Source organism: Pseudopodoces humilis, chromosome 1, assembly GCF_049639895.1.
Source record: "Pseudopodoces humilis isolate 2021_Gansu_Grassland_sample_001 chromosome 1, ASM4963989v1, whole genome shotgun sequence".
In the NCBI taxonomy this organism is placed as follows: domain Eukaryota; kingdom Metazoa; phylum Chordata; class Aves; order Passeriformes; family Paridae; genus Pseudopodoces; species Pseudopodoces humilis.
This window is the reverse complement of record NC_142200.1, coordinates 2,122,191-2,145,770: the sequence shown is the minus strand read 5'-3', so window position 1 is coordinate 2,145,770 and position 23,580 is coordinate 2,122,191. Positions and strand designations below refer to the sequence as shown.

General features: G+C 50.3%; 1 protein-coding gene across 11 annotated transcripts in view; it reads left to right on the top strand.

Moving 5' to 3' along the window:
* ADGRB1 (adhesion G protein-coupled receptor B1) overlaps positions 1 to 23,580 on the top strand; it is a 278,660-nt gene that overhangs the window by 65,863 nt on the left and 189,217 nt on the right. For 7 of the 11 annotated variants that reach the window (XM_088055285.1, XM_088055296.1, XM_088055291.1 and 4 more), the window contains exon 3: positions 12,768 to 13,687. In XM_088055285.1, the coding sequence (XP_087911411.1) occupies positions 12,940 to 13,687 (748 nt within the window). In that variant the 5' untranslated portion in view covers positions 12,768 to 12,939. The other 4 variants (XM_088055264.1, XM_088055259.1, XM_088055252.1 and 1 more) reach the window with 4 other exon arrangements.

The window sequence follows — 23,580 nt, the reverse complement described above, 5'->3', positions numbered from 1 at the left end:
CAGGCGATTCATCCCCACGCTGTCGCACTTTGCAAAGGCAAAGGAGAAGGAGGGAAGGAGGGAGAGGGAGAGGGAAGAAGATCCAGTTCTCATGAAAGGCACTGGCAGCAAACTTTATGCTCCTGCTCGCCTTAACCAGGTCAATCCGCTCTACCCACGTTTACCGGCTTTTTGTGAGTTACCAAAGGGCAGCCCTGACAAAAAAAAATAAACAAATAAAAAAATTGGATTAATGCTTTTCCTCACCTTGCTCTTTGGGTCAGGAATGCTGAGGGTTGAGGGGAGTGCTCTGATCTGCTGGCAGGGGTCACAGTCTACTCAAAAAGTTGATGATTTATGGGCAGAGAAGGGTAAGACAAGGAAAAGCCCCTCCATTGGTGTGGCTTCAATGCAAAAGTCTACCTGATCCCACAGAGGTGACACCTGGATTTGCTCCCCAGAGGAAGATCAGAGAGCTGAGGCTGCCCAGAGAGGCTGTGGACTCCCCATTCCTGTAGGGATTCCAGACCAGGGAATCCCTGGACAGGGATCTGATTAACCTGGTCTAGTGGAAGGTTGGACTGATGACAGGGGGTGGGAATGAGATGGTCTTTAAGGCCCCTTCCACCCCTCAGCTCCTGCAGTGACACCTGAGAGAACTCCCCCTTTTGCTGTCCATGTCCATGCACTCCCTCTGAGGCTCCATCTCTCCCCATAAATAACTGAGGGATTACAGGCAGGCACGAGAGTGGTCCCGTGATCATCCAGACCATTTAATTATTTCCACGCTCCCTGGTGAAGTTTTGGCCCAAGGCGGTGCCAGGACACATCGTGGCAGATGGCTGAGCCAAGGGACCCTCTCCTGCAGCTCTGTGGGATGGGGCCAGCCCCTCTCAGAGGGAAGGAGGGCTGGGGTGTGTCCACAAGCTGTGCCATGCCTGGTCCCAGAGCCAAAACACAGCCCCTGCCTCGTATCCTTCAGCAGCAGAGACGTAGCCTGTGGAGACAGACAGCAAAAGGGCAAATTAGCATTGATTTGGCATGTGGATTCCTGTTCTTCAGGAACTAGAGGAGGGCCATCTGCTCATTGTGTCTGGCACGAGGTGGGGGCTTGCATTCCCAACCAACCTGTGCTGGATTCCAGCCTGGCACTCTGTGTGGAGATGCCCCTGCCCCTCCAGGGATTGTCCTGGGAGACTGGAGACTTCCACTGCGCCCCACTGTGCTGGGTCAGTCTATCCTCTGGGCAAAAAAGGCACCACTCCTCACCTCCTGGAACCTTCCTCATCATTCCTACATTTCCTGGCTCACTGGGGCAGGTTCCTGTGCTGCACAGGTGGGTTTGTCACAGCAGGGCTGCTCGGGATCACCGGGACTGAGGTTTCCCTAAACACCATTGGGCTGGAAGCTGGAGGAGGAGCCTCAAAATCTTTCTCTGGAGGAAATGGGACAAGAAGAATTGCCAGCACATGGCTTTGTAGCTGAATTCCCCTCCAGGGTCTTGGGTCTTGTGTAGTAACCTAAATTTAAGCTCTCTTGCCTGCACATGTCCAGCTGCCCTCCAGCTCTTCAGTCCTGTCTTCCCGTCCTCCGAGGCAGAAGGAAATACTCACACAAATAAAGGAGCGTGTAAAAATCCCAGATTCTGCTGTCATCCCTATGATGAAGCATCACCCAAGCCCTCCTCAGAATAAATATAAACCATTCTCCTTCAGCCCTTCATCTTCATCAGGGCTGCACACAGACAGCTCACTAACCCCAGCCCCGAACCAGCACATCCTCAGAGCTGCACAAATCACTCCAGAATGTCCTCCATCACCTCCTGTGATTGAACAAAACCAAAGAGAGTGAGGAGAGAGGAAGAACTTTGCCTCCCAATAACCCCCCCCGCCTGCCCCTCACCAGTAATCTTCTCTCCCACGTCACATTGCTCAAGGGTTCCTGGAGAGAGGACTGGAAAGGGGAACAGAGTACATCTGTCTCGTTTATGCAAATCCTGAACTGCCTGTCATGAGGCTGATGGATGAGATGCGAGGAATAATCCAGCTTGTTAACGCCTGTGCTGTGATTACATCCCTCTGCCAGCCTCTCTGCATTCCAGCATCCTAGGATTTGTTACAGGGCAGCCTAGAAGGCAGTTTCTGCCCCGAGGAGTCTGAGAGGAAAAGGGGAGTCTCCAGGGAGCACAGCAGGCAGGATTCTTTGCTGTCCAGCATGGTTAGCTCAGGAACTGCCCTGCGTGAGGATGAGCATGGCACTCCAGAAGAATTTAGGACAGGGCAGGTCACCATCCATCCCAAGGGCTGCTTTCCCACAGAGCAAAGAGAGAGCATGGATCAGGCCAACCCATTTTGGGGTTTTAACAACATGGATGTGGCTTGTGACACTCTTTTAAGTTTCAAGCTCTGTAGATGGTTTGGCAGTGTGAACATCATTTTTGTGGCTTAATATCCCTGCACCTTTCTACAGTAAATGAAAGAATGGTTATTTAGGGACGTAATAAGAGACACAGAATCATAGAATCATGGAATCATAGGGCAGACAGGTTTGGAAGGGATATTAAAAGATCATCTACTCCATTCCCTGCTTCCATGGGCAGCAACATAGCATGGCTTGGTTTGAAAGGACCCTGAAGGTCATCTGGCTGCAAACCTCTGCCACGAGACCACGTTGTTCAAAGTCCCATCCAACCTGGCCTTGGACATTTCCAGGGATGGGGCAGCCACAGCTTCTCTAAGCAACTTCTGCCAAAGCCTCACCACCCCCATTGTATAAAATTCCCTCCTCATATCCAACCTGTACCCGCCCTCCTTCAGTTTAAAGCCGCTGTCTCTTGTCCTGTTTCCACAGGCCTTGCTAAGAAGCATCTCCCCCTCTTTCTTACAATCCTTCTGTGTATTTTGAAAGGCTGCAATGAGGTCTGCATGGAGCCTTCTCTTCTGCAGGCTGAGCAACCCCAGCTCTCCCAGCCTGTCTGCGCAGCAGAGGGGCTCCAGCCCACGGATCATTTTCTGGATGCCCTCCTCTGCATCCACTCCACCAGGTCCGTGTCTTTCCTGAGCTGACCAATCCAGCACTGAGGTCTCACCAGAGGGGCAGAATCACTTTCCTCACCCTGCTGGCCACTCTTTTGAAGCATCCCAGGATCTGGTTGGTTTTCTGGGCTGCAGTCTCACGCTGCCAGCTTGTGTCCAGCCTCTCATCCACCAGTATCCTCAAATCCTCCTCCTCAGGGCTACTCTTCACCCATCATCCCCCAAGTCTGTACTGAAACTGGGGATTGCCCCAACCCAGGACCACCCAAATCCATCTGGATGACCCACAGGAGGCTGAAGGAAAAGCAAAGAAAAGCCACCCTGAGACTGGCAGTTGCACCCAGGCCATCCTGCTCAAGAGCAATGGATTGGCCTCTCCTCCTCTGATTCCCTAATCCATTTTGTCGCCCTTTTATGCCTTTAACCTCCACAGCATCCTGTGGCAATGAGGTCCCCGGCTGAATTATGAGCTGTGTGAAAAACTACTTCCTTCAGTCAGGCTTTGGGGTCAGTGAGGATGGCTCCCAGCATCACGAGCCTTAATTCACTGCTGCTCGCTGCATCCCTCGAGGACCTCGGGGAGAAGGTGCTGCAGGAACGCACATATTTATCTTTCTTCTGCTTTCTAAGTGCAGGGTGCAGACTCCTGCTGCCTCAAGGTCATGGCTGGATCCAAAACCACGGAAAATTTGGGCTTCAAAAGGGATTTGCTTTGTCTCTGTTTCTTTCCACCTTCAGGGGCTGTGCTCAGCTTGGTAGAAAGGTTCCTTGCTCAAGCTCAGATACTTCTGCTATCTCCTGACTCTGGGAAGTTCCCATTTGCCTACTTTAGTGTGGTACCAGAGACCCCAAAACCCCTCATTTCAGACCCTGTGGAGCCTCTCCCATAGCTAAAGCAGCCCTGGAATTCAAGTTATTTTGTGGTCCTCACCCTATGGACAGTGAAAGTAAGGCCAGGGATGGTCACAGTTCTAGTTTTCCTAAAAGGACCTGCATTCCAAGTGTCTTTTGTAGGCACAGCCTGAATCTCCATCTCCCTACTGCTGGAAAATTGCAAATCTGAGCAATAGGATCTTACGGTACTTCTGTGTGCAATGACGTCCTCACTGGGCATTGGAAACTGAATGCCTAAAATTACAAGCTGAATTCCTGTTGTCAGAAGGGGAAATGTTCCCAATCCAGTTTTAACTTTGCTGAGACAGCAGCATTCAAAAACAGCATGGTGCACCTTCAGGGTTGATGTAAAATTGGACTCTGATGCAGTCTTTCCATCTTTTCCCAGCTGCCGCCTAGGAAATTTATCCCCATCACTGGGGGGGTACAAACATTGCTTGTGTGGTGGGGGGAAACTGAGGCACGGCCATCCAAAGCCATGGAAGGAACCAGAAGAAGAGCCCACATTAAATTTTCTGCACACTGGGGCTGCTCAGAGGCCTCTGGTCATCTCCTGCTGCTGACCATCCCCAGCCAGGTACGAGCTGGAGAGCAGCCAAGTGGAAATCTCCTTTCCTGCTGCTGGGAGAAGCACTAGGACTTGAGCTTGTGCAGATCCCAGCCCCAAGCTGGTTGCAAAATCAGCTCTTTGGGTCTTTGCCTCCTTTGGTTTCCCTTGGGCAGCCCAGCTCTGAGGTGCCGTGTGACAGGAAAAGTTTGGGTTGGAAGGGACCAAAAGGATCATCCAGTTCCAGCTCCCTGCCATGGGCAGGGACACCTTCCTCTATCCCAGGGTGCTCCAAGCCCCGTCCAACCTGGCCTTGGACAATTCCAGGGGTGGGGCAGCCACAGCTTCTCTGGGCAGCCTGTGTCAGGGACACCCCACCCTCCCAGGGAAGAATTTCTTCCTAAATTTTGGCCTGAAACACTAACACATCACTGCCCACCCATCTCAGGACACTTCCTGGTGAGGATTTTGCCCCAGCCAATAATCCCCACCCCAGACCACGCCAGGGCACAGCTCAGGAGAGAGCATTAAGAGCATTAAGCCCTGTGGAAGGCTGTTCTGCTTTGGGAATAGGCAGTTTAGCCACAGGAACAGGAGCTGTGTCAAGGCTCTTGTCCTCAGGGGCCAGAAAAGGAGCCTGAGGATATGATTAATGTGGGATGCAGGAGTGAGCAGTGTCAGGACGTGAATCCCCAAGCCCAGGTTTAGCTTTGCCAAACATCCCCCTGCACATGTCCCTGTGCAAGCCTGAGCCTCACCACGCACACACAGCCCCTCCCTAAACACCCCCTGTCCCTGGGGTGTTCCCACTTAGCTCCCCAGCTAATGCCAGTGCTTTTAACCTCCAGCTGAATTCCCAATCAATCCCATCCCGGTTCCCAGCTCAAATGAGCAGCAATGGAAGCGTTCCTGTTCACTCGTCAGGGTGACCTTGCCCTCAGAGGCCCTCTTGTGTAACCCTCACACTCAGGAGCAGGGTGGTAACGTAGGGAAAAAGACCCCAAAGGGCTGGCTGTGAGCAGGTGGGAATAAGGGAATGGAGAAAGTGGGATTTTTCTAGGATTTGCTGGCGTAGAAGCCATGGCATTTCGGGTGTTGTTCCTCAGGTGGAACCACTGATGAGGATGGATGGGAGTTGAACTAAGCAGAGAGTGTGAGTGATGCTAGCATGGAGGAAAGGCTGATCTTACCAGGATCAGAGGGACGGTGTATTCCCCTGGGAGGGAGGAAATTCCTGGGAACTCACAGCAGGCTTGCTGTAATCCCACTCTTAATGGGGATTTAGTCTGCTTTCCTTAAACTGAGGTAAACTGAGGCAGGGTGAGATGTAACATTATGGCCTCCATCAACAACCTTCTGCCAAGAACCCCCACGTGCTCCTTGACTTTGCTGTGCAAGGACACCAAATCTGCCCCGATAAAATCCTTGAGAAACTCCCAAGTCCTGCCAGGGCTCCCAACAGACAACACCAAAAAAACCTGCACCCATGCAAAGGAAAGTTGAGGACAAAAATAGATGTGGATTGGGATGAGGTGATGCTTAAAAGACACCAAGAGCACAGAAAACCCCTGGATGAGGCTGTGTGGGAGCCAGCAGAGCCCTGAGCCTCCTTTCCTCAGGCATCTGGGGGCAGATGGAGCACAGCTGGCCCTCCTTGTTGGCCAGGCTTTTCCCTACAGAATTTTGACTGGATCCTAGATTTTGAGGTCCAGTCTTTGTGCTCAGCTGTCCCTTGATCCCACTCACCAAAAAAAAAAAAATCCAGAGCCAGGAACTGAGCCTGACCTTCCAAACCCTGAGAGCTTTAGTTATGAGCCCATCTATAGTTAACATGATCTGGAACAGACACCTTAGTCTTTAAATTAATCTCCTTTTGGGATGAAATCCTGGTTGGTTGGAAATGAATCATCATCTCCAGCACTCTGCTGGAATTTTTCAGATCATGGAGCGCTAAGGGAAAGCAGAGGATGCTTCTCACATCCATTTTTTCAGGTGGGAAAGAACTGGCAGAGATGCTTCACTGACAGTGTGCAGAAATCCTGGAGCCAGGATTCAAATCTGGCCTCTGGCTCCCCCTGATTGTGTCTCCCCATCTGGCCAGTGCGGAGGGAGATCACAGATGGGAGGGTTCAACCAAAGCTTGGGGGCTTTGGAGTTTCCTCGTTGTGGTTGAAAGCCTCTCAGGGAACCCCAGGATGATCCATTTCTAGATACTTCCTATTTTCCATCCCTCCCTTTCCCCAAATCCCCTCTTCCAGCCTTTGAAAGTTGAAATAGGATCGGGATCCTGACCCCACAAGCCAATTTCCATCAGAATCAAAATCTTCCCACCCTGTTAATGCTGTTCTGCAGGCTGTTCCATGTCTGCTGGGGTCCACCTCTAAGGCAGGTGCCTTTCCTGCTTGGAGATGGGAGAAAGTTGGGATGAAGGATGCTGGTGTGTGTATATATGGAATTTATTAACACAGAAAGGTGAGGTTTTGGCTTTCTCTGCACTCAGGAGAGTCAGAGAGAGGCAGGGTGTAGCACATCAGTCGCTGCAGTGATGGAGCAAATATTCCAGGATGTGAGGGGGCCATGCAGAAATCTGTGGTTTGAAAATCATGGAGTTGTTTGGGTTGGAAGGGACCTTAAATATCATCTAATTCAACCCCCTCTGCCATGGGCAGGGACCTTTCCCTTGCCCAACCCTCTGACCTGCCTTGAACATTTCCAGGGATGGAAAATGGGCCATAAAAAACAAGACTAAGGAAAACCCCTGATTTTGAGTACCCATTTTATGAAAGTGATGGTGCTCCAGAACCTCCCAAGCTCCATGGGAGCCTTCCAGGGTGTAACTCCTCTCCCTGCAGCCCAGCAGAGCCACTGCAGCCGATGCAACACCCAGATCTGAGCCCTTTGTGATTCCTCTCTGCACTGTCAGCTCACAGATGCCACCGTGTTTTTCCAGGCATTTCCACTCTGCTTTGCTCCCTCACCAAAAAAAAAAACCAAAATTTCCAAGCTGTTGCAGCTTTTTTGTTGGTTTTTTTTTGTCTCTGCTAACAGTTCCTCGCAAATAAGGACAGAACAAACTCCTGTGTTTCCTCAGAGTGGCAAGGGACGAGCTTTTCAGGGCCAGGCATTTTTCTGCCTCAGGCAAAAAGGATATTTCGTGTGATATCTGGGGACCTTCTTACAGGGAAATGGGAAGCCCCAGGAAAGGAGGATTAGCTTGATGAGAGTGGTTTTCACCCTGCTGGGATGTCAGCCGTGCACCAAGGTCAGGAGAAGGAAAAGCAGGGGGAAGTAAATCTTGGACAGCGGCACATCTGGAGCCAGTGGACAGAGAAGGGGCAGCTGGAAGTGCTGAACCAGTGGGAACAGATCAGGGACAGGGTGCTGGGAATGGTCCTGCAGGCAGCAGTGGGGAAGGATGCCCTTTCTGCAGTCATCCTTATCTTTTTCTTTCCCCCCCCCCCCCTTTTTTTTCCTCCCATGGAGTGTTTGTGAGCCTGTGGGTTTGTGTGCATGTCTAAGAGTGCCCTCCATTGGCCACATCCAGGCTGCTGCTCCAGGATGTCACCAGCACAGGGATGCTCCACCAGGGATGTCACCCTTCCCTCGTGGGAGGACTGTGCCATGCAGGGACTTTGGAGAGCAGGACGTGGCAGCACTGCCAGCATCCTGCAGGCTCCTCCTGCTCAGGCAGAGCTGAAATCTCTGGGCTGGGCACAGCTGCAGAACTGGGCACACCAGCTTGGAGGTGTCCACCTTGGTGGGATGGGGTGAATCAGCCTGTGGGGCCATTCAGGCAGAGGGTGAAGGCTGCTGTGGGTACAGTCAGGGGTGTCCTGATCCCTGCTCACACATCCCACACTGCCTGACTCCCCAGGATGGCTCTGGGCGTGCAGAATTTGTGCAGGAACCAAACAGGAACACGAGGGTGGTGACAAAATCCAGCCTCAGATCTGGGTCATTCCTGCAGGAAGACAGGGCCCACCATGGTGGTGTGTGGCCAAAGCTTGGACTTGGTGGCCTTGGAGATCTCTTCCAACCTTAATAATTTGATTATTCTAAGGCTTGCAGGCTCCAGAATTCCCTAGGACCAGTGCAAACTGGATCCTAAACTCCTTGAGCTCCAAAATTGCCTGGAACCAGTGTAAACTGGATGCCTAAACCCCTTGGGCTCCAAAATTCACTGGGGCCAGCGCAAATTGGAAGCCTAAACCCCCTGGGCAGCCCAGGTATAACCTGCGGTTTTGATTTGAGCTGTGAAGGTCTGTGCCAGTGGATTTCTGATCCAGTGGATGCCAGAGTGGGATGGCAAATGCTCAGCAAGGAGGTAGAATAAATTGCCAGGGCTGTGCCCCGTTGTGTGAGGGTGCAGGAGCCTGGCTGGAGGTTCACAGCTCTTCATAATCCCCTCCTTTGTCACCCCTGACATGTGCACAAGGTAACCAAGGCAGAAGGAACATTCAGACCAAACTTTTCAGCCTTTTTCTGTGTTTTTTTGGAATGAAAAACTATTTTTTCCAGGGACACACACACATGAAAGCAACAATATTTTGGCTTGTCCTTGAGAAATGCAGGCAAGGACAGCCCAAGGTGCTCCAACGTCACCAGCTGTCCCCAGGCTTTGTTCTGCCAGACCCAGCACCCAGGCAGAGATGGAAGGAAAGGTTAGGGGACGTGTTGTGTGCTCTAAGTTGGAGCCAAAGGATGGGACCAGGCAGGGATGGCTCCCATCACTCAAAATTCCTGAAACAGCCAGGCTACCTAGACACTGACAATGGGGAAAGCCAAGGGAATGGGGGTAAATTTGACTGTGTGCCATGGAAATGTGACCTCCAACACTGCAATGATCTGTTTTCTCACTCATTTAACATCACTGCCCCAGCTGCAGGCTGTAGCCTGTGGTTGTATGTCCCCCTTGGGGTTGTTCTGGGGTGGAAATGAAGGAGATGGATCTCTGCTGACATGCATCACAGGTGCCTGTTGCATCTTCCTTCCCTGCCAGGTCCAACACCTGTTGAGCCAAAGATCCAGGTCTGGAGGGGCCTGTGCCCATCCACTCCTGCTCTGAGTAAAGATTCCCACTTCAGCAGGGATTAGTTGAAAGAGAAAAAAAGAATATGTTTATGCTCCTTATGGTGGAACCTTCCAGATGGGACTGCACTGAGGGGAAATCAATTGTGAGACCTAACAACCATATCAGGTCTGGTTAAAGTTTGTTGGATTTTATGGTGCTTTTCCCAGACATGGGCAGTGAGCGGGAATTTGTTTTGTGCTCTCCACATCCTCAGACAGAAGCAGGTCTGTGGTCAGCGTGAGAAAAATTGAGTTTGTGGAGAGCAGGAGGCCTGGGCTGAATCCCAGGCACTGAAGTCACCATTAGGGACTGGATTTCAAAACAAACCCTGTCTCCTCATCATCTGGTTGCTATGGAGGCACTGCTGGCTCCTGCTTCCAACCAGGAAAGGCAGGTTTCTGGTCTGGACCAGAGGTTAAGATGACAAGAAAGACAGAGATACTATTTACCAAGAGCATGGAGTGACAAGACAAGGGGGATTGGCCTCCCACTGACAGAGGGCAGGTTTAGATTGGATATTGGGAAGAAATTCTTTACTCAAGAGGGTGGGGACACCCTGCACAGGCTGATTCTCGATTCCCCATCCCTGGAAATGTTCAAGGCCAGGCTGGATGGGGCTTGGAGCAAGCTGGGATAGTGGAAGGTGTCCCTGCCCATGAGAGAGAGTTGGACAAAATCATCTTTAAGGTCCTCTCCAACCCAACCTGCTCTGTGATCCTTGTGGGTCCCTTCTAACTCAATATATTCCATAATTCTGTGATCCCTGGCTGGCTCATCAGGGTGAAGGTCGGGTAGAGGTCGGATTTGCAAACAGAATGAGCTTTTCCAGCATTGCCCTAAGAGAGCCAGTGACCCCTTTCAGAGTCTCAGATAAAGCAAGAGCCTTTCAGCTCCTCAGTCTAATATTTAAAGCATTCACGGTCCTATTTAGACAACCCCTCCTGCTAATCAGGAAATTTAATTTATGAGATGTTTGGTAGATGCCTGTTCTTTTCTTTGCAAGCAAGACCAGGTTTCCATCCCCTTTTCACTCCCGAATTCTGGCCCCAGAGGCAGGCAGGAGCCTGGCAAGGGGAGGTTTGCACTGTCGAGCTTTGTAGACTGCAAACCAGCCAGGAGTGGGGATCTGACTTGTAAAAAATTTAAGTCCAAATGCATTTGGACTTCATGCTGATTAGTGTCAGGTCTAACACACACTCAGGAATCTGGTGCAGTGATTTGAAGCTGGGATGAAGCACAGTTTGCAAAATAGCAGGTCTGAGTTTCGAGTTCACTAACCCTTTGCTGCCCAAAAGAAAAGATTTTGGCAGAAGGGACAAGCCTTTGATACAGAGCAGGGAGAGAAACTGAGTGAATGTGGAGGTGCATTTAGCTTCTCACCTCTTCCCATATGCACAGGATGGTCAGTGGGCTTCTAATCTCTTGCTTTCCAGTCTCTCCTGGGGCTGGGTTTAGCTGCCTGAACTGTGGATTTGCTGGGAATTTTCCGGGAATTTGTACGGCTGTGCTGGAAGCTCCCTCTGTTTGCAGCCTGGGAAGGCAGAGCCTGGCAAGGGCTGGGAGATGGCAGCACTGGGACAGCACTGGGGACACCTGGGGCTGGAGCTGCACCAGTGCCCGCAATGAAAACGAGTTTTCCCTCCTCCCTGCATGCAGGTGTGCCTCTCCATAGTCTCTCACACTAATTCCTTCCTGGCAGTGCCACCCGGATCATGGGAAACACATCCCAGATGATCCGAATTATTTGGAGGTTGCAGCCCAGGGCAATGTTTGCCCCTCCGGAATTGGGCTGTTTGCATTTCAATGCAGAGGCCCTGAGCCTATGAAGTGCGAACTCTCCCGAAATGGTGGCAGTTGTCTTGACTTGACAGGGGGAAATCTTCCTCCCAGGTTCCCCTTTGTCCTTTGGAAATGGTACGGAAGATCTGTTCCGGAGGCAGCAAGTGCTGCAGGACCAGGATGAGCCTCACCCAAGGGGGAAACGCCTGATTTTTCTCTACCTGGGATGAGCTGAGAGGGGAAGAAAAGCTGGAAAGGAGGGAGGGAAAAGGTACCGTGGCTGTGCGATCAGCAGGGAAGAAGTCCTGTTCCAGACTCCGAGGGTCTGCCCCTCCTGCAGCTGCTAACAGAGCCCCTCCCCAGATCTGGGGGTGGACAGCTGTGGGAGGGAATACAAGATAAGGAAAGTCCTACTACTGATCTTATTTCCCCTTCTCTCCTGGAAAGAGAGGAGATGGAGGGAAGGAACCATAGGAGAGTCTTTTTTTGGGGTAAGAAAGAGGGAGATTTTACACTAGCACAGAGGAGACTCTTTGTCATGGGGGGAGCAGGGCTCTGGGCAGCTGGGCAGAAGGAGGAATCTGTGCCACAGAAGTTGCAGGGAATGTATCCTTAGGACATTGCGGGGTGGATTCTACTTTGGATGAAGGGTTTTGGGGGCTGAAGGAGGTCCTGGGACTGGCACAGAGGGCTCCCACTCTGCAGATGCTCTGAGCCTGGCTACAGCACCACAGGCTTTGGGGTGTTCTGCACTCAGGAGTGAAAGGAGAGGTGGATGCTGAGGTGAGACGTCATAAAATCTGTCTCTTGTCCTTTTGTGCTCCTGTACTGGGTGTGCAGCTCCGTCCATTATCCTGTCTGGCCACAGGGTTACACCAGAGCTGGGTTCCTGAGCAACAACTCCCTTCCCTGCAATGTTTTGGTGGAAGGGAGGGAGAAAAGGCTAAAAAACAAGTGCTGGCAGAAGGAAGAGAGGAGGCAGAGCCCAGCTGGCCATGCTGACCTCCAGCCCACGCTCCCCAGGTGCAGCCTGAAGTCAGTGTTGAACCAGCATCCTGGTTCTCTTGGGATGGAGAGAGCTGGAGGCTCCCTAAGCCAGATATCCATCCTGTTTTATTTGGGGAGATAGTTCAAATTCACAGTCAGGGCTCGGCTCAGCAGAGGGGTCTCCATGGTCAGGGGGCACTGAGAAGGAAAGCAGGCTCACAGCTATGTTCACCTCCGGGTGAGTCACAGTTTTGGGCCCCTCCTGGGTTTGGACACCCCCAAAGCAAGCTTGAGGATGGTGATGTGGGGTTGCATCTTCCCCCCGTGAGAAAGGCTGGGACTGGGGCTGCCGTGTGGGTTCTCAGCCGTGTGAAGGGTTAATAAATAAAGCAACATCAACAAAGTACCGCCAAATCCCAAATCTCTTCTCTTTCTCTCCTCTCCTCCTTCCCTTCCCTTCCCTGTTTTTTTCCAGGTTTTGTTTATGGCCACAGGAGGGAGCTCAAATCCAGACATGGGAGGATCGGCTTGATTTCAGATCCAGAGCCTCTTAAACTCTGCTTTTCCTCTCAGCTGGTCCCTGTTATGTCCAGGATCTGGCACCTGCTTGACATTTACTTTGAGTTCCAGAGGACCAGAGACCTAGGATGAGGAGCATTGGATCCGCCCTGAACCTGCTTTTGGTATCGCCACTCTACTTTGTGTGGACCGTGGTCGCTCTGGACCTGGCACAAACTCCCTGCACCACTTTGGTCCAAGGGAAATTCTTTGGGTATTTCTCCTCCTTCGCCGTCTTCCCGTTGAACTCCTCTCTCTGCTCTTGGATTATCCAGAACCCCGACCCTCGCAGGTACACTTTGTACATGAAGATCCTCAAACCCTCTGGCGTATGTGACCACCAGCACATCCGCACCTACCAGTTCGACTCCTTCCTGGAGTCCACCCGCACCTACCTGGGCATGGAGAGCTTCGACGATGTGTTGAAGCTCTGCGATGGCTCCACCCGCTTTGCCTTCCTCCAGTCCAACAAACAATTCCTGCAGATGAAGCAGACGGCCCCGCCGGGCGTGGACACCTGGCCCATGCGGTGGAAGCCCACCAAGGCTCAGGAGAGGGACTTCTCGGTGGAGTATCTGGTGGTGGGCAACAGGAACCCGAGCAAAGCCGCCTGCCAGATGCTCTGCAAGTGGCTGGACGCCTGCCTGGCCATCAGCAGCAGCTCCCACCCGTGTGGCATCATGCAGACCCCGTGCTCCTGCTCGGGAGGGGAGGTCCTGGATCAGGCCAGCGAGATCCTGGGCTTCACCAGGAAGAAGGAGGATTGCTACAAGGATGGAATTTACCTGGAGAACTGCGTGAGCAGCCCCAAGGACAGCAACGGAGCGGAGTTCCTGGGTGAGTGGAGGGTGGTCGGGGGGTGCTGAGGAGGGAGGGCTGGTTGGGCTCTCCTCTCACGGGTCGCACGCTGTCCCCGTCACCTCTGTGTCCGTATCTGTGGATGCCTGGCATGAAAAACCTCATTTCCCAATCGACAGGCAGCTCAGGTAACCCGCTCTTCGTGAGCCTGCAACTGGAATCGCAAATCAGCTGCCCCTAAATATTCCCCGAGTTGTTGCATTCATTCTCGGGACTCGTTCATTGCTTGTTGTACTCCTGCAGCCTCCGAGCTGCTGAGAGGGAACTTCTTACCTGAGGGTGAGCAGTTTCCCAACATAATTACAGATGTCCTAGAAAAAGCAGGATCCAAGATACCTCCCGAGGCGGGCTGCTCTCACCAGCCCTATCAACCGCTTTTAATTCCTAGGGAAAACTTAATTCTTGGGCCTGGTTCAAGGGGATGGCAACAGAAGAAGCTCTCGTTTTGTTCTCAGCTTCGTTTTCCTTCTGGAGGCTTTCAGAGAGAAAATTCGCCACGCTGCTTCCATGGGGTTACTTGGTGCCTTTGCTGGGGCTCATTCCTCAGATAATTGACTGGGTTTTGATTGTGGTCTTGAGTATGGTGTGGGCTGGAAAGGGACAGGGGAGGTGGGAGAGGCACGGTGAAAAGGGCTGTGAGTCAAGGTGGGGATCATCCCGAAGTCTGATTTTGTTGTGGGGAGGAAAGTGCTCCTTCCAGAGACCTGACACAGCCTTGGCAAGCAGGAGGGACTCGGGGGGGTCCGAAAGTGAAGCTTTTTCTCGTTACCTGTGTCAGGTCTGCTCTGGGGTGTTTGTTCTCAGCTCCCAGCACGCAGGTGATGTAAAGCTGAGGGGTGATGCTAAATAGGAACGCAGGTGGCAGGGAATGGAGGCTGCAGTTCAGTGAGTCTCAGACTCCCACCTGACCCGCACCCCAAGGTCTCATCTTGCTCAGGTGCTGGGCTGAAATGTCCTCTCCCGCTAGCAGAAAGCTGACATCTGTCTGGGTCAGGAATTTGGGGACCCTGCCTGAGATTTTCACCCCTGTTGAGGGTGGGGTTTCTCAGGGTTGTGGGGAAGAGGCCAGATTTGTTTTTGCAGTAGGAAGGAGGTGACCAGGCACAGATTCAGGCAGAGCAGAGTGATTTTCCTGCAGACTGCAGCCTGGCATTAGCTGAGAGATTAGGATATGATCAGGTACTCGTGCTTTCGTCGGTGTATTTTGGGGGAGATTTTGTTTCTCACTGATCTGTGAATCAATACATGAAGGCACAGCCGAACCATAAATCCTGCAAATTAGTTCTTCAGTCGTGCTTCCCTCCCTGGCCACGAGCACAAGACTCTCCAGATTTGGGTTGTTTTTTCTAATTTTTTTTTTCTTGCAATGCCCTTTTCTCCTGTGTGAACAGCTCCTGAGGAGCCTCCTCGGAGTTCAGTCATGTGTCATGCCTGGAATTTGCTGATTGGGTGATTTATGCATTCCACCCAAGCAGTGTGACCTTTCTCATTGCAACCAAAGGTGAAATTTGAAATAAGATTTTCAGCAAATCCTGAAGCATTCAAGCTTAATATTGGCTTTTGGAGGGATCTCTCCTAGTCCAGCTCGAGTACCTGAATGTTCCCACAAAGTAAATATGAAAGAGGCTCAAGGGTGGCTGAATCAAAATCCTTTTTGGGTGTCAAATATTTGTAGAGTGGAGATAATTTTTCTGCTGGCTGCTCACATCTGCTCCCTACTGAAGACAGGGAATTATCATCTTGGCTGGTGGGATGCCATCCACAAAGAAACGATGCTTGCAGGGTGCCCGGGCTCTCCATGTGCTGCTCTGTCTGTCACTGTGTCTGTTTTGATTTATGCAAAGGCTTGATCAGGAAGATGGAGGCGAGATCCAATTTGGACAGGGAGTCAGCAGTCCCTTAACAGCGTTTTGTGGGTGGAATATTTTGATAGGGTTCCTGATTTCCAAGTGCTGATGCTGGTTATTGCAATCATTGCTGTTCTGATTGTATTTGTAGCATCTTTTTCCCCAACAAGCTTTTTTTATTTTTTTTTTAATTTTTTTTTATTATCATTGCTATTTTTCCCTCCCTGCTGCTTTCTGAGTCATTTGTTGTTTCTGGGCCTGTCTTAACACTTTCGTCTTGGAACAAGTGGAGATGTGTGAGTTGTACTAATCTACTCTGATGACTTTAAAGGCACAAGAAGGAATGTGGAAGGTTCCCTGCCCATGGCAGGCGGTTGGAATGGGATGGTCTTTGAGGTCTCTTCCAACTCAAACCATCCTGAAATACGAAACCTGACTTTCCCTAATGTGCCTTTTTATTCCTTGGGTGTGCCCGAAGCAAATGGATGGGTGCAAATCTACAATGAGATGAGATTGGCTCGCAGTCTGTGGGTGAGATCCCTGTGAAAAGCTTCACTCCAAGAAGATCCCGTTGCTCCAGAACTACAGGGACTGTCGAGAAAACACAACTGACAGCCTGCTTTCACTCATGGCCAGTGATTTTACACCTGGCTCAGGTGCACAGGGAAATTTATGATCATTTATTGACAGACTTCATAAAGAAACTCTGCCAGAGTGACCCTGTCTTATGCACAGCATCTGTTCCTCGGTGTCTGGAGGAAGGAGAAACTGCTCCAAATTTGCTTCCCACATTTAGTGAGACTCTCTTTGCACTCACTGTCCCACACAGACATTGCAGAGGGTACAGCAGGCAGTGGTGAGTTGCAGAAGAATCCCTCAGGTTTATCACTCAGATATTTTGGTCTTGCTGCACATGGAGCTTGTCATGGTGATCAGAAAGACATGCTTTGAAATCTCGGGCAGCTTGAACTGGGAATGTTTTTCCAGGAGAAGACAATTCCAACATGGAAACCATCTTTGTCCATTATCAGATCTCCCTTGGCTAATTCAGGAAATGTGGGAAGAAGGCAGAGGTTTGTAGGTCTGGATGTTTAGATGTAAACTCACTTTTCCGGGATGCAAGTTGGCATTTCTGGAATAGGTTTGAGGTGCAAGTGCAGCAGGGTGAAGAAGGGAAAACCTCCTGAAATGCTGGGCATTGGTTCTTCACAGCCTGAAAATGGTGGTGGCCCTCCCAAATGTGAGCTGGCTTCTGTAATCAGAGCTGGAGCTTTACCAGGGATGATGATGTGACCCTGTAATGAGAGAAGGTTAAATGTGTGCTTAAGTGCTGTGCTGAGTTAGGCACTTAATGAATGTCTAATTAGTCTTCTCTCAGTGTGAGCTGTTCCTGGAAGACCATTGCAGTGCTGTCACCTTTTGGTGGCCCAAAAAGCCATCCTTCTCTGCTCCTTCTTCATGTCCCCACCTTGGAGGGATCCAGGATGCTGACTGGAAAACCAGACTAACAGTGTCCCTCAAAATATATTATTTGCTTCTTGATAAATCAAGTGGCTCCAGGGCTGGAGGGTTTTTTATGATGAATGGATAACTGAAACACAATAATGCTGGACTGAAGTGCTGGGGGTTTTCCTGCCTTTCCTGCTGAATTTTTTCCATTCTTTTGCTGTCCCCATTGCTCTGAACAAAATCAAATCCCCCTTCCTCACACATGATCATCACTTCTGTTTTGTTAGTGGTGTTTCATCTTCCACTTTTAGGTGCTTTTCCACATCTGCTACCTTGATTAAGGTGTCTCAGAGTGTCTGGTCTCTGTTTGGAGAAGCCCATGAACAAGTTCCATCTCCACCCCTGCTGCATTGAGCAGGCTGGACTCCATAAATCTCTCACTGCAGGACACACTCTCCAAACTCCTCTTGTTGTTGGGAAGTTTTGCTTCATGCTTGGTGTGTTCTTTGGTCAAAACATGCTTTGGTCTCTGCAGCAGGGCTGAGCTTCTGCATGGATTTGTGCCTGACTGGCTCCTGAGTGGAGTCCATGATGTGGAAGAGGAACCAGAGGCACAGAAATTAACTTCCACTCTCCCTGCTGCTGGAATCTTCTTGGATGGCACAGCTCCTCTCCCCTAGAATCTCACCCAGGGCTGAGATAACCTGATAACTCGTTTCCTATGTTTGAGGTGAGCTTGAGTGGCCATGAAAGCTCCAGAGATTGATAAAGAGCTGTGAGTAGTTGCCCAGGGGCAGATCTCAAACCTCTCCTTGACATCTTCAGCTCTTTATGACCCAAGCTCTGTTCTTGCAGACAAAGCTGTTTGGCTTTGGTTTTGCCTCGGAGTTGGATTTGCCAACGAAATGGCAAAGGGATTTGTGTGAGTGCGTTTTCATTGCCTCTCAGGAACGTGTGCTGCATTCCAGCTCCTCACTTCTCCACCTGTGTTTGTCCCTGTTGTCTGATCTGGACATCCCTGAGAGCAGAGGTTGGATGTGGTGAGAGATCGACAGCAAAACACGGGGCAAGGGAACACTGATTTCTCCTCATGTGTAAAATTTTCCTGTGTAAACTGCTGAAATCATTGGAGATTTTACCTGATGTCCCCCCAGCTTAAGTCCAGATCTCAGCAGCTGACAGCAAGACCTGACAATCCATCCCGGCTCCCGGAGGAGGAGGTTGATTAGAGCCTGGCTCCAGCAAAGAGGTCCCGTTGTCACCTGCAGGGAATCCCCACTGTTCCCATATGGGCAGCTCCTGCTGGGAATGTCCTTCCTGCCTGTGGATGTTTTATGGATGAGGCAGATGTGGAGAACTCCTCCCCGGGGGCTGGAAAGTGGGGATCTGTCTCAGTTAAAGCACTCAGATCTCTCTGACCTGTACGAGCCCTGCCTGCCCCCCTGTTCTCTCCTCTGGGATCAACAAAGACCTTACCCTTGGAATGGAATGGAATGGAATGGAATAGAATAGAATAGAATAGAATAGAATAGAATAGAATAGAATAGAATAGAATAGAATAGAATAGAATAGAATAGAATAAAGTTTTCAGTTGGAAAATACCTGCAGTGATTATCTAGTCCCACTGCCCGACCAAAAGTTTAATTAAAGGCATTGTCCAAATACTTCTTAAGCATTGGCAGGGATGGGACATCAACCACCTCTCTAAAAAGCCTGTTCTGATTTTTAACCAGAACCAGGTTTTCTCTCAGCAAACAAATCCTTCCTAATGTCCAGCCCACACCTCCCCTGGTGCATCACGGGGTCCCAGGGAGAATTAAGGATGACCGCACAGCACCACAGTGAAGTGACAGGGCAGAAATTCCCCTTGTCCCGGCTGATTTCAGCACTAAATCCATCCCTGCCGGTGTCTGTACAGAGATGGGGAGGAGAAAAACGAGCAAAATAAAGCGATCTGTTCCATTGTGAACCCAACAGCTTGTGGACATGATCACAATGCAGAAACATCAGCAATTACCGGCTCAATGCGCTGTCATTGTCGCAGGGAGAGTAAAGGTGGCATTTACATCCAGTTGCCCAGAGAGTTTCACAGGCAACTACTCCCGTTATTGCAGCGGGGACTTTTACGGGTAATTTAATGAGTGGCAGCCTGGTGAAAGGCTCAGCTTTTCAGTTTCCCCCTTTTTTTTTTTTTTTTCTCTCTTTTTTTGAATTTTCAATTTTTTAGCATCCTCTCATATTCAGGTTCCATAGCAGTCATCACAAAATATTTTGTATGGGAGTACAAGGTGAAATTTAGGTGCAGGGAAGCACTGACTGACCAGAGTCAAAATCATCACATCTCCAGAGTAGTTTTCTATTTATAACTGCAGAAAATGACGATGATGGTGCTGACACCTCAAAGGGAGAGTGCAGAGAGGCATTCCTGTCCATTTTCACCACCTGTTCTAAATATTTGCTCCTTTTCACCACCCACCTTGAATATCTGCTGTATTTAGGTAATAGGAGCAGGCTGAAAAATGGAAAACTTTTCTTAGAAGAGAGGAACTGGGTCTGTGGAGATTTTTGAGTGTTTGATTCATCTGTGTGGCGCCTGAACTCCCTGGAACCCAGATCCTGAGAACTGCCCTACTTGGGACCAATGAACATTGAACCAGTGAATTTCTCTGGGTTTGGACTGTATAAAATACGTGAAAAATCTAGTAAAGAATATGTATGATGGAAAGATTTTCTCTGCACAACCCGGGCGATGTGTGGATGAAATTATTTCTGTTGCACATCCTGGCCAGAATAAAGTAATGCCTTGATTCTCTAAGACTAAAAATGTTGGAGAGTTTCTGCTTTTCCTGCAGATTCGGTGACACTTCCAGAACATGACCAACACCTCTGTAACTCATCTCTTTTCCCATATCTTCCCATTCTTGCAGTCAGTGAAATTTTGACATCTACGGGTGTTGATTAGCAAGCTTGGGATAAATAGGTTAGAAACCTGGTTTGGGATTCTCAGCAAGCATCCAGGGGAGGACTCAGCAACTGTGTGTCTCTGGGGTGGCTCTGCCAATGTCACCTCCAGCCTCTGAATTTCCCTTTTGGCACACTCTCTTCTTGCAGACAGCAATCTGATACTGAAATCCCATATTTTACCCTTTAGCGCCGTGAGACAGCCAGGCTGGGAAAGGACGTCCTTTAGCACATCAGAATTGCAGATCTGTTGAGTTTAAATATATTTCTTTGTGTTCCCTGGCTCGAGTTGCAATAGAGCGATAATTGCCACACACCTCATTAAGCTGAATGCTCTCAATAGGTCTTGAGTGGTCCATGTCATTAAACAAACAGTTACTGGCTTGGGATCTGCCCGGTGTTTAGAAGATGTAAAGAAGGGACCTGGAGGCTGTGAAAGCTGCAGCTCCAGCTTCCTGAAGAAATCGGGCTGCCCTGGCAGCGTGGCTGCTTTGCCCCGCTGTTTCCAGGGCACTTCGAAGGTGTTGGATCCTTCCCTCTGCCCTGAGGCAGGAACGCAATTACTGGTGCGAGTCCCTGGCTTTTTCGCCTTGCTTGGATGAAGAGGGGAATGCCCTGGTCTCTTCCAGTTTGGATTTGGTAGCTGACACTTCCTCACTTGTTATTTTGGGTCAGGAGTTCGGGTATGTTTGTGTTGAGGGTGCCCAAACTAGAGAAGGATGATGAAATTAAGTGTATGGCACTGAAGACAGGAGAAGCAGTTGGGAGCAGAGGTGCTGTCACTCGGGTTCATCTCCTGAATCTGAAGGTACAAGATGTAGGGTTTTGGTCCCTCAGCTTCTGCTGAGACCCCGAGACTGATCAGAAAAGGACCTATGCAGAGATTCTGCTTCAGGATCTACTGGAGGCTGGGATAGGACAAGGGGAATAGTGATTCCACCACATTTCCCTGTTTAATCTGCTCTCCCAGACTAAACCCATCCACATGGAAGGCTTTATTCCATTACCTGTGCGCACTTCATGTGCAGCTCCATATCCCAAGTGCCTGTTGGATGAAATTGGGGGTTTGTTTTGGTACCTCCTTCCCGTAACTTGACTAAACTTGTGACCAAGGCTGTCAGCAGAATCCTGTTCCTACCAACTCTGGTCAGAAGTAGAGGTGTGGAAGAAAGGCACTTCAGGGCCATGGGGATGACCAGGCCAGGTTCAGGTTGGCTGTTAGACCTCCATAAATGCCCAGCCCAGAGCTCAGGTGGGCAAGGAAGCAGCTCAGGCGTTCTCAGAGCTTCATGGCTTTAAAGTTAGTGCCCTGTGAGGCAGCCAGGCCAGGAGTCAGGGGTGATGTGCATGTGAATATATCCACAGGCAGAATTATCATGTTGTAGGGAGATGCCAGACACTCCAGTCTCCATGAGCAGTGCCAGTCCATGAAGGTCACAGAACCTCAGAGTGGGTTGGGTTGGAGAGGACTTTCAACATGTCTCATTCCAACCCTCTGCTATGGACAGGGACTTTCCACTATCCCAGCTTGCTCCAAGCCCCACCCAACCAGGCTTTGAACACTTCCAGGGATGGGGCATCCTCCAGTTCTCTGGGCAGTTGTGCTTGGTGGAAGTAGTGCTGGATGGTACCAGTTTGATCTTGATGCCCATTAACCTGGGGCTGGGACTAAACAGTCTCTACAGACCTGGATTTGAGAGGTTTTTGCACCAGAATTCCAGTTTTGGATCTGCTTAGAAAAATGCTACTGGCCACTCCCAGGAGAAGAACACTCAGGAAGATGTGCCAGGACTGCTGTTCACAACTGGGTTTATTCAAAGCTTGTCTTCTACCCTATTAGCAGGGCTCAGTTAAAGCATTATCAATAAATTGACTGATGACAATTTCTGTCCACAAAATCCTCTCCCTTCTTCCCTTTCTTTCTCATTTTTTAGTTGGCTGGGTTTAGCTGTTTTTGGTGTTTTTTTAATTTTAATGTCCTGCTTGGCAGGAATTCATGGAATCATGGAATGGTTTGGTTTGGAAGGGACCTTAAACATCATCATCATCACGTTTCAACCCTCTGCCATGGGCAGGGACACCTTCCACTGTTCCAGGTTGCTCAGAGCCCCATCCAACCTTGGATACTTCCAGGGGATGAGGCATCCACCAGTTCTCTGGGCAACCTGTGCCAGGTCTCCCTGGAGCTTTCTTTTCTCCAGGCTGGAAGACCCCAACTCTCCCAGCCTGTTTTTATAGGAGGGGTGCTCCAGCCCTCTGAGCCTCCCTTTTAGGGTCAACCAAGATGAGCAATCGATGCTGTGACTTGGGATCAGTGATGTTTGAAGGGGAAGGCCGACAGAAGGCAGCAAAGGAGCTGTTCAGGAGGATGGCTGGGTTTCTGGGAGGGGCACTTGAGGAAGAAGAAAAGATGCAGGGGCCAGGAGAGTCCCTAGGTAACCATAGAGAAGTCATTAAGGAGATTGCTTTTCCTGCCTCTGTGGTTTTGGGCCACCGAGGAGCTCAGGAGGCCTCTCTGGGGACTTCACCAGCTGCTTCCATGGACTCACCACAGCTGAGGAATCATCAAGGAGAAAACAGACCTTGTGGGAGAGCCACGCTGGATCCCACCCGCTCCCAGGGCAGGGATGGATTTCCTGGCTCATTTACTGTCTCATTTACCTCATTTACTGCAGATTTACCTGCAGTGTTCCCCTCTGTGCCACTGCTTTCCTCCCACCAGCCCTGGTGTCCCTGTCCCAGCTCAGCAGGGTCATGTTCCAGCCTGTTTTCACAGGAGCTGGAATGTTCGGTGTGAGTTTTGTCTTGGCACAATCTGTTGCCTTTTTCTTGCTTCAGGGCAGAAGAGGAGAAAAGCTGAAGCTTTCCCAAGCCTTTAAACACCATGACCAACCATCTCCACTCCTGAGCCTGCTGGATTGGCCCCCAGCTTGGCACTGTCCCTTCTGGAAATCAGAGCTCTGTGATTACTGGGAAGGATGAAATTTCCTGCCATGTGAAGTCCCATATTCCTCTCCTGTGATAATTCCAACTCCTTTCATTGCTGCTCATATCCAAATCCTTCCTGACCCTCATTTTCCAGCAATGCCTTTGGGATTGTCCTGTTACCAGCACCCTCCTGGGGCTTTTTTCTGGACATATCTGGTCATTTCTGGCCTGGATGGGATGGTGGGTCAGATAATCCAGTTAACTGCTTTATTAGCTGTTTTTTTTGATTAGTAGGATCACTCAGTCTGAGCTTACACTCATCAGAAACTTCATAGATTGAGCATCCTTGTGGTGGGACTGGCCTCAAATAGTGGTTGAAGGAGTATAAATCAGACAGATAAACCCAGAAATATCCTTTCCTTGGGCTTCTGCCTGGAAGGAAAACCTGGGCCAGCATTTTATCAGGTGTCCAGGGACCCTTCCCTCATGGTCCCACTGGCTTATTCTGGCTTTGGGGCTGCACTTCCACTCCTGGGGATGCTCCTGTGCCAGGTGCAGGAGGCAAAGGGAGCTATGACAAGCAAACCAAAAATCCCAAGAGCAGATCTGGGTTTTCCAATATGTACTGGGTGACCTGTGTCACCCAGCAGGAGTGGGTCCTGCTCTCTGGAGAGGGGATGGATGAGC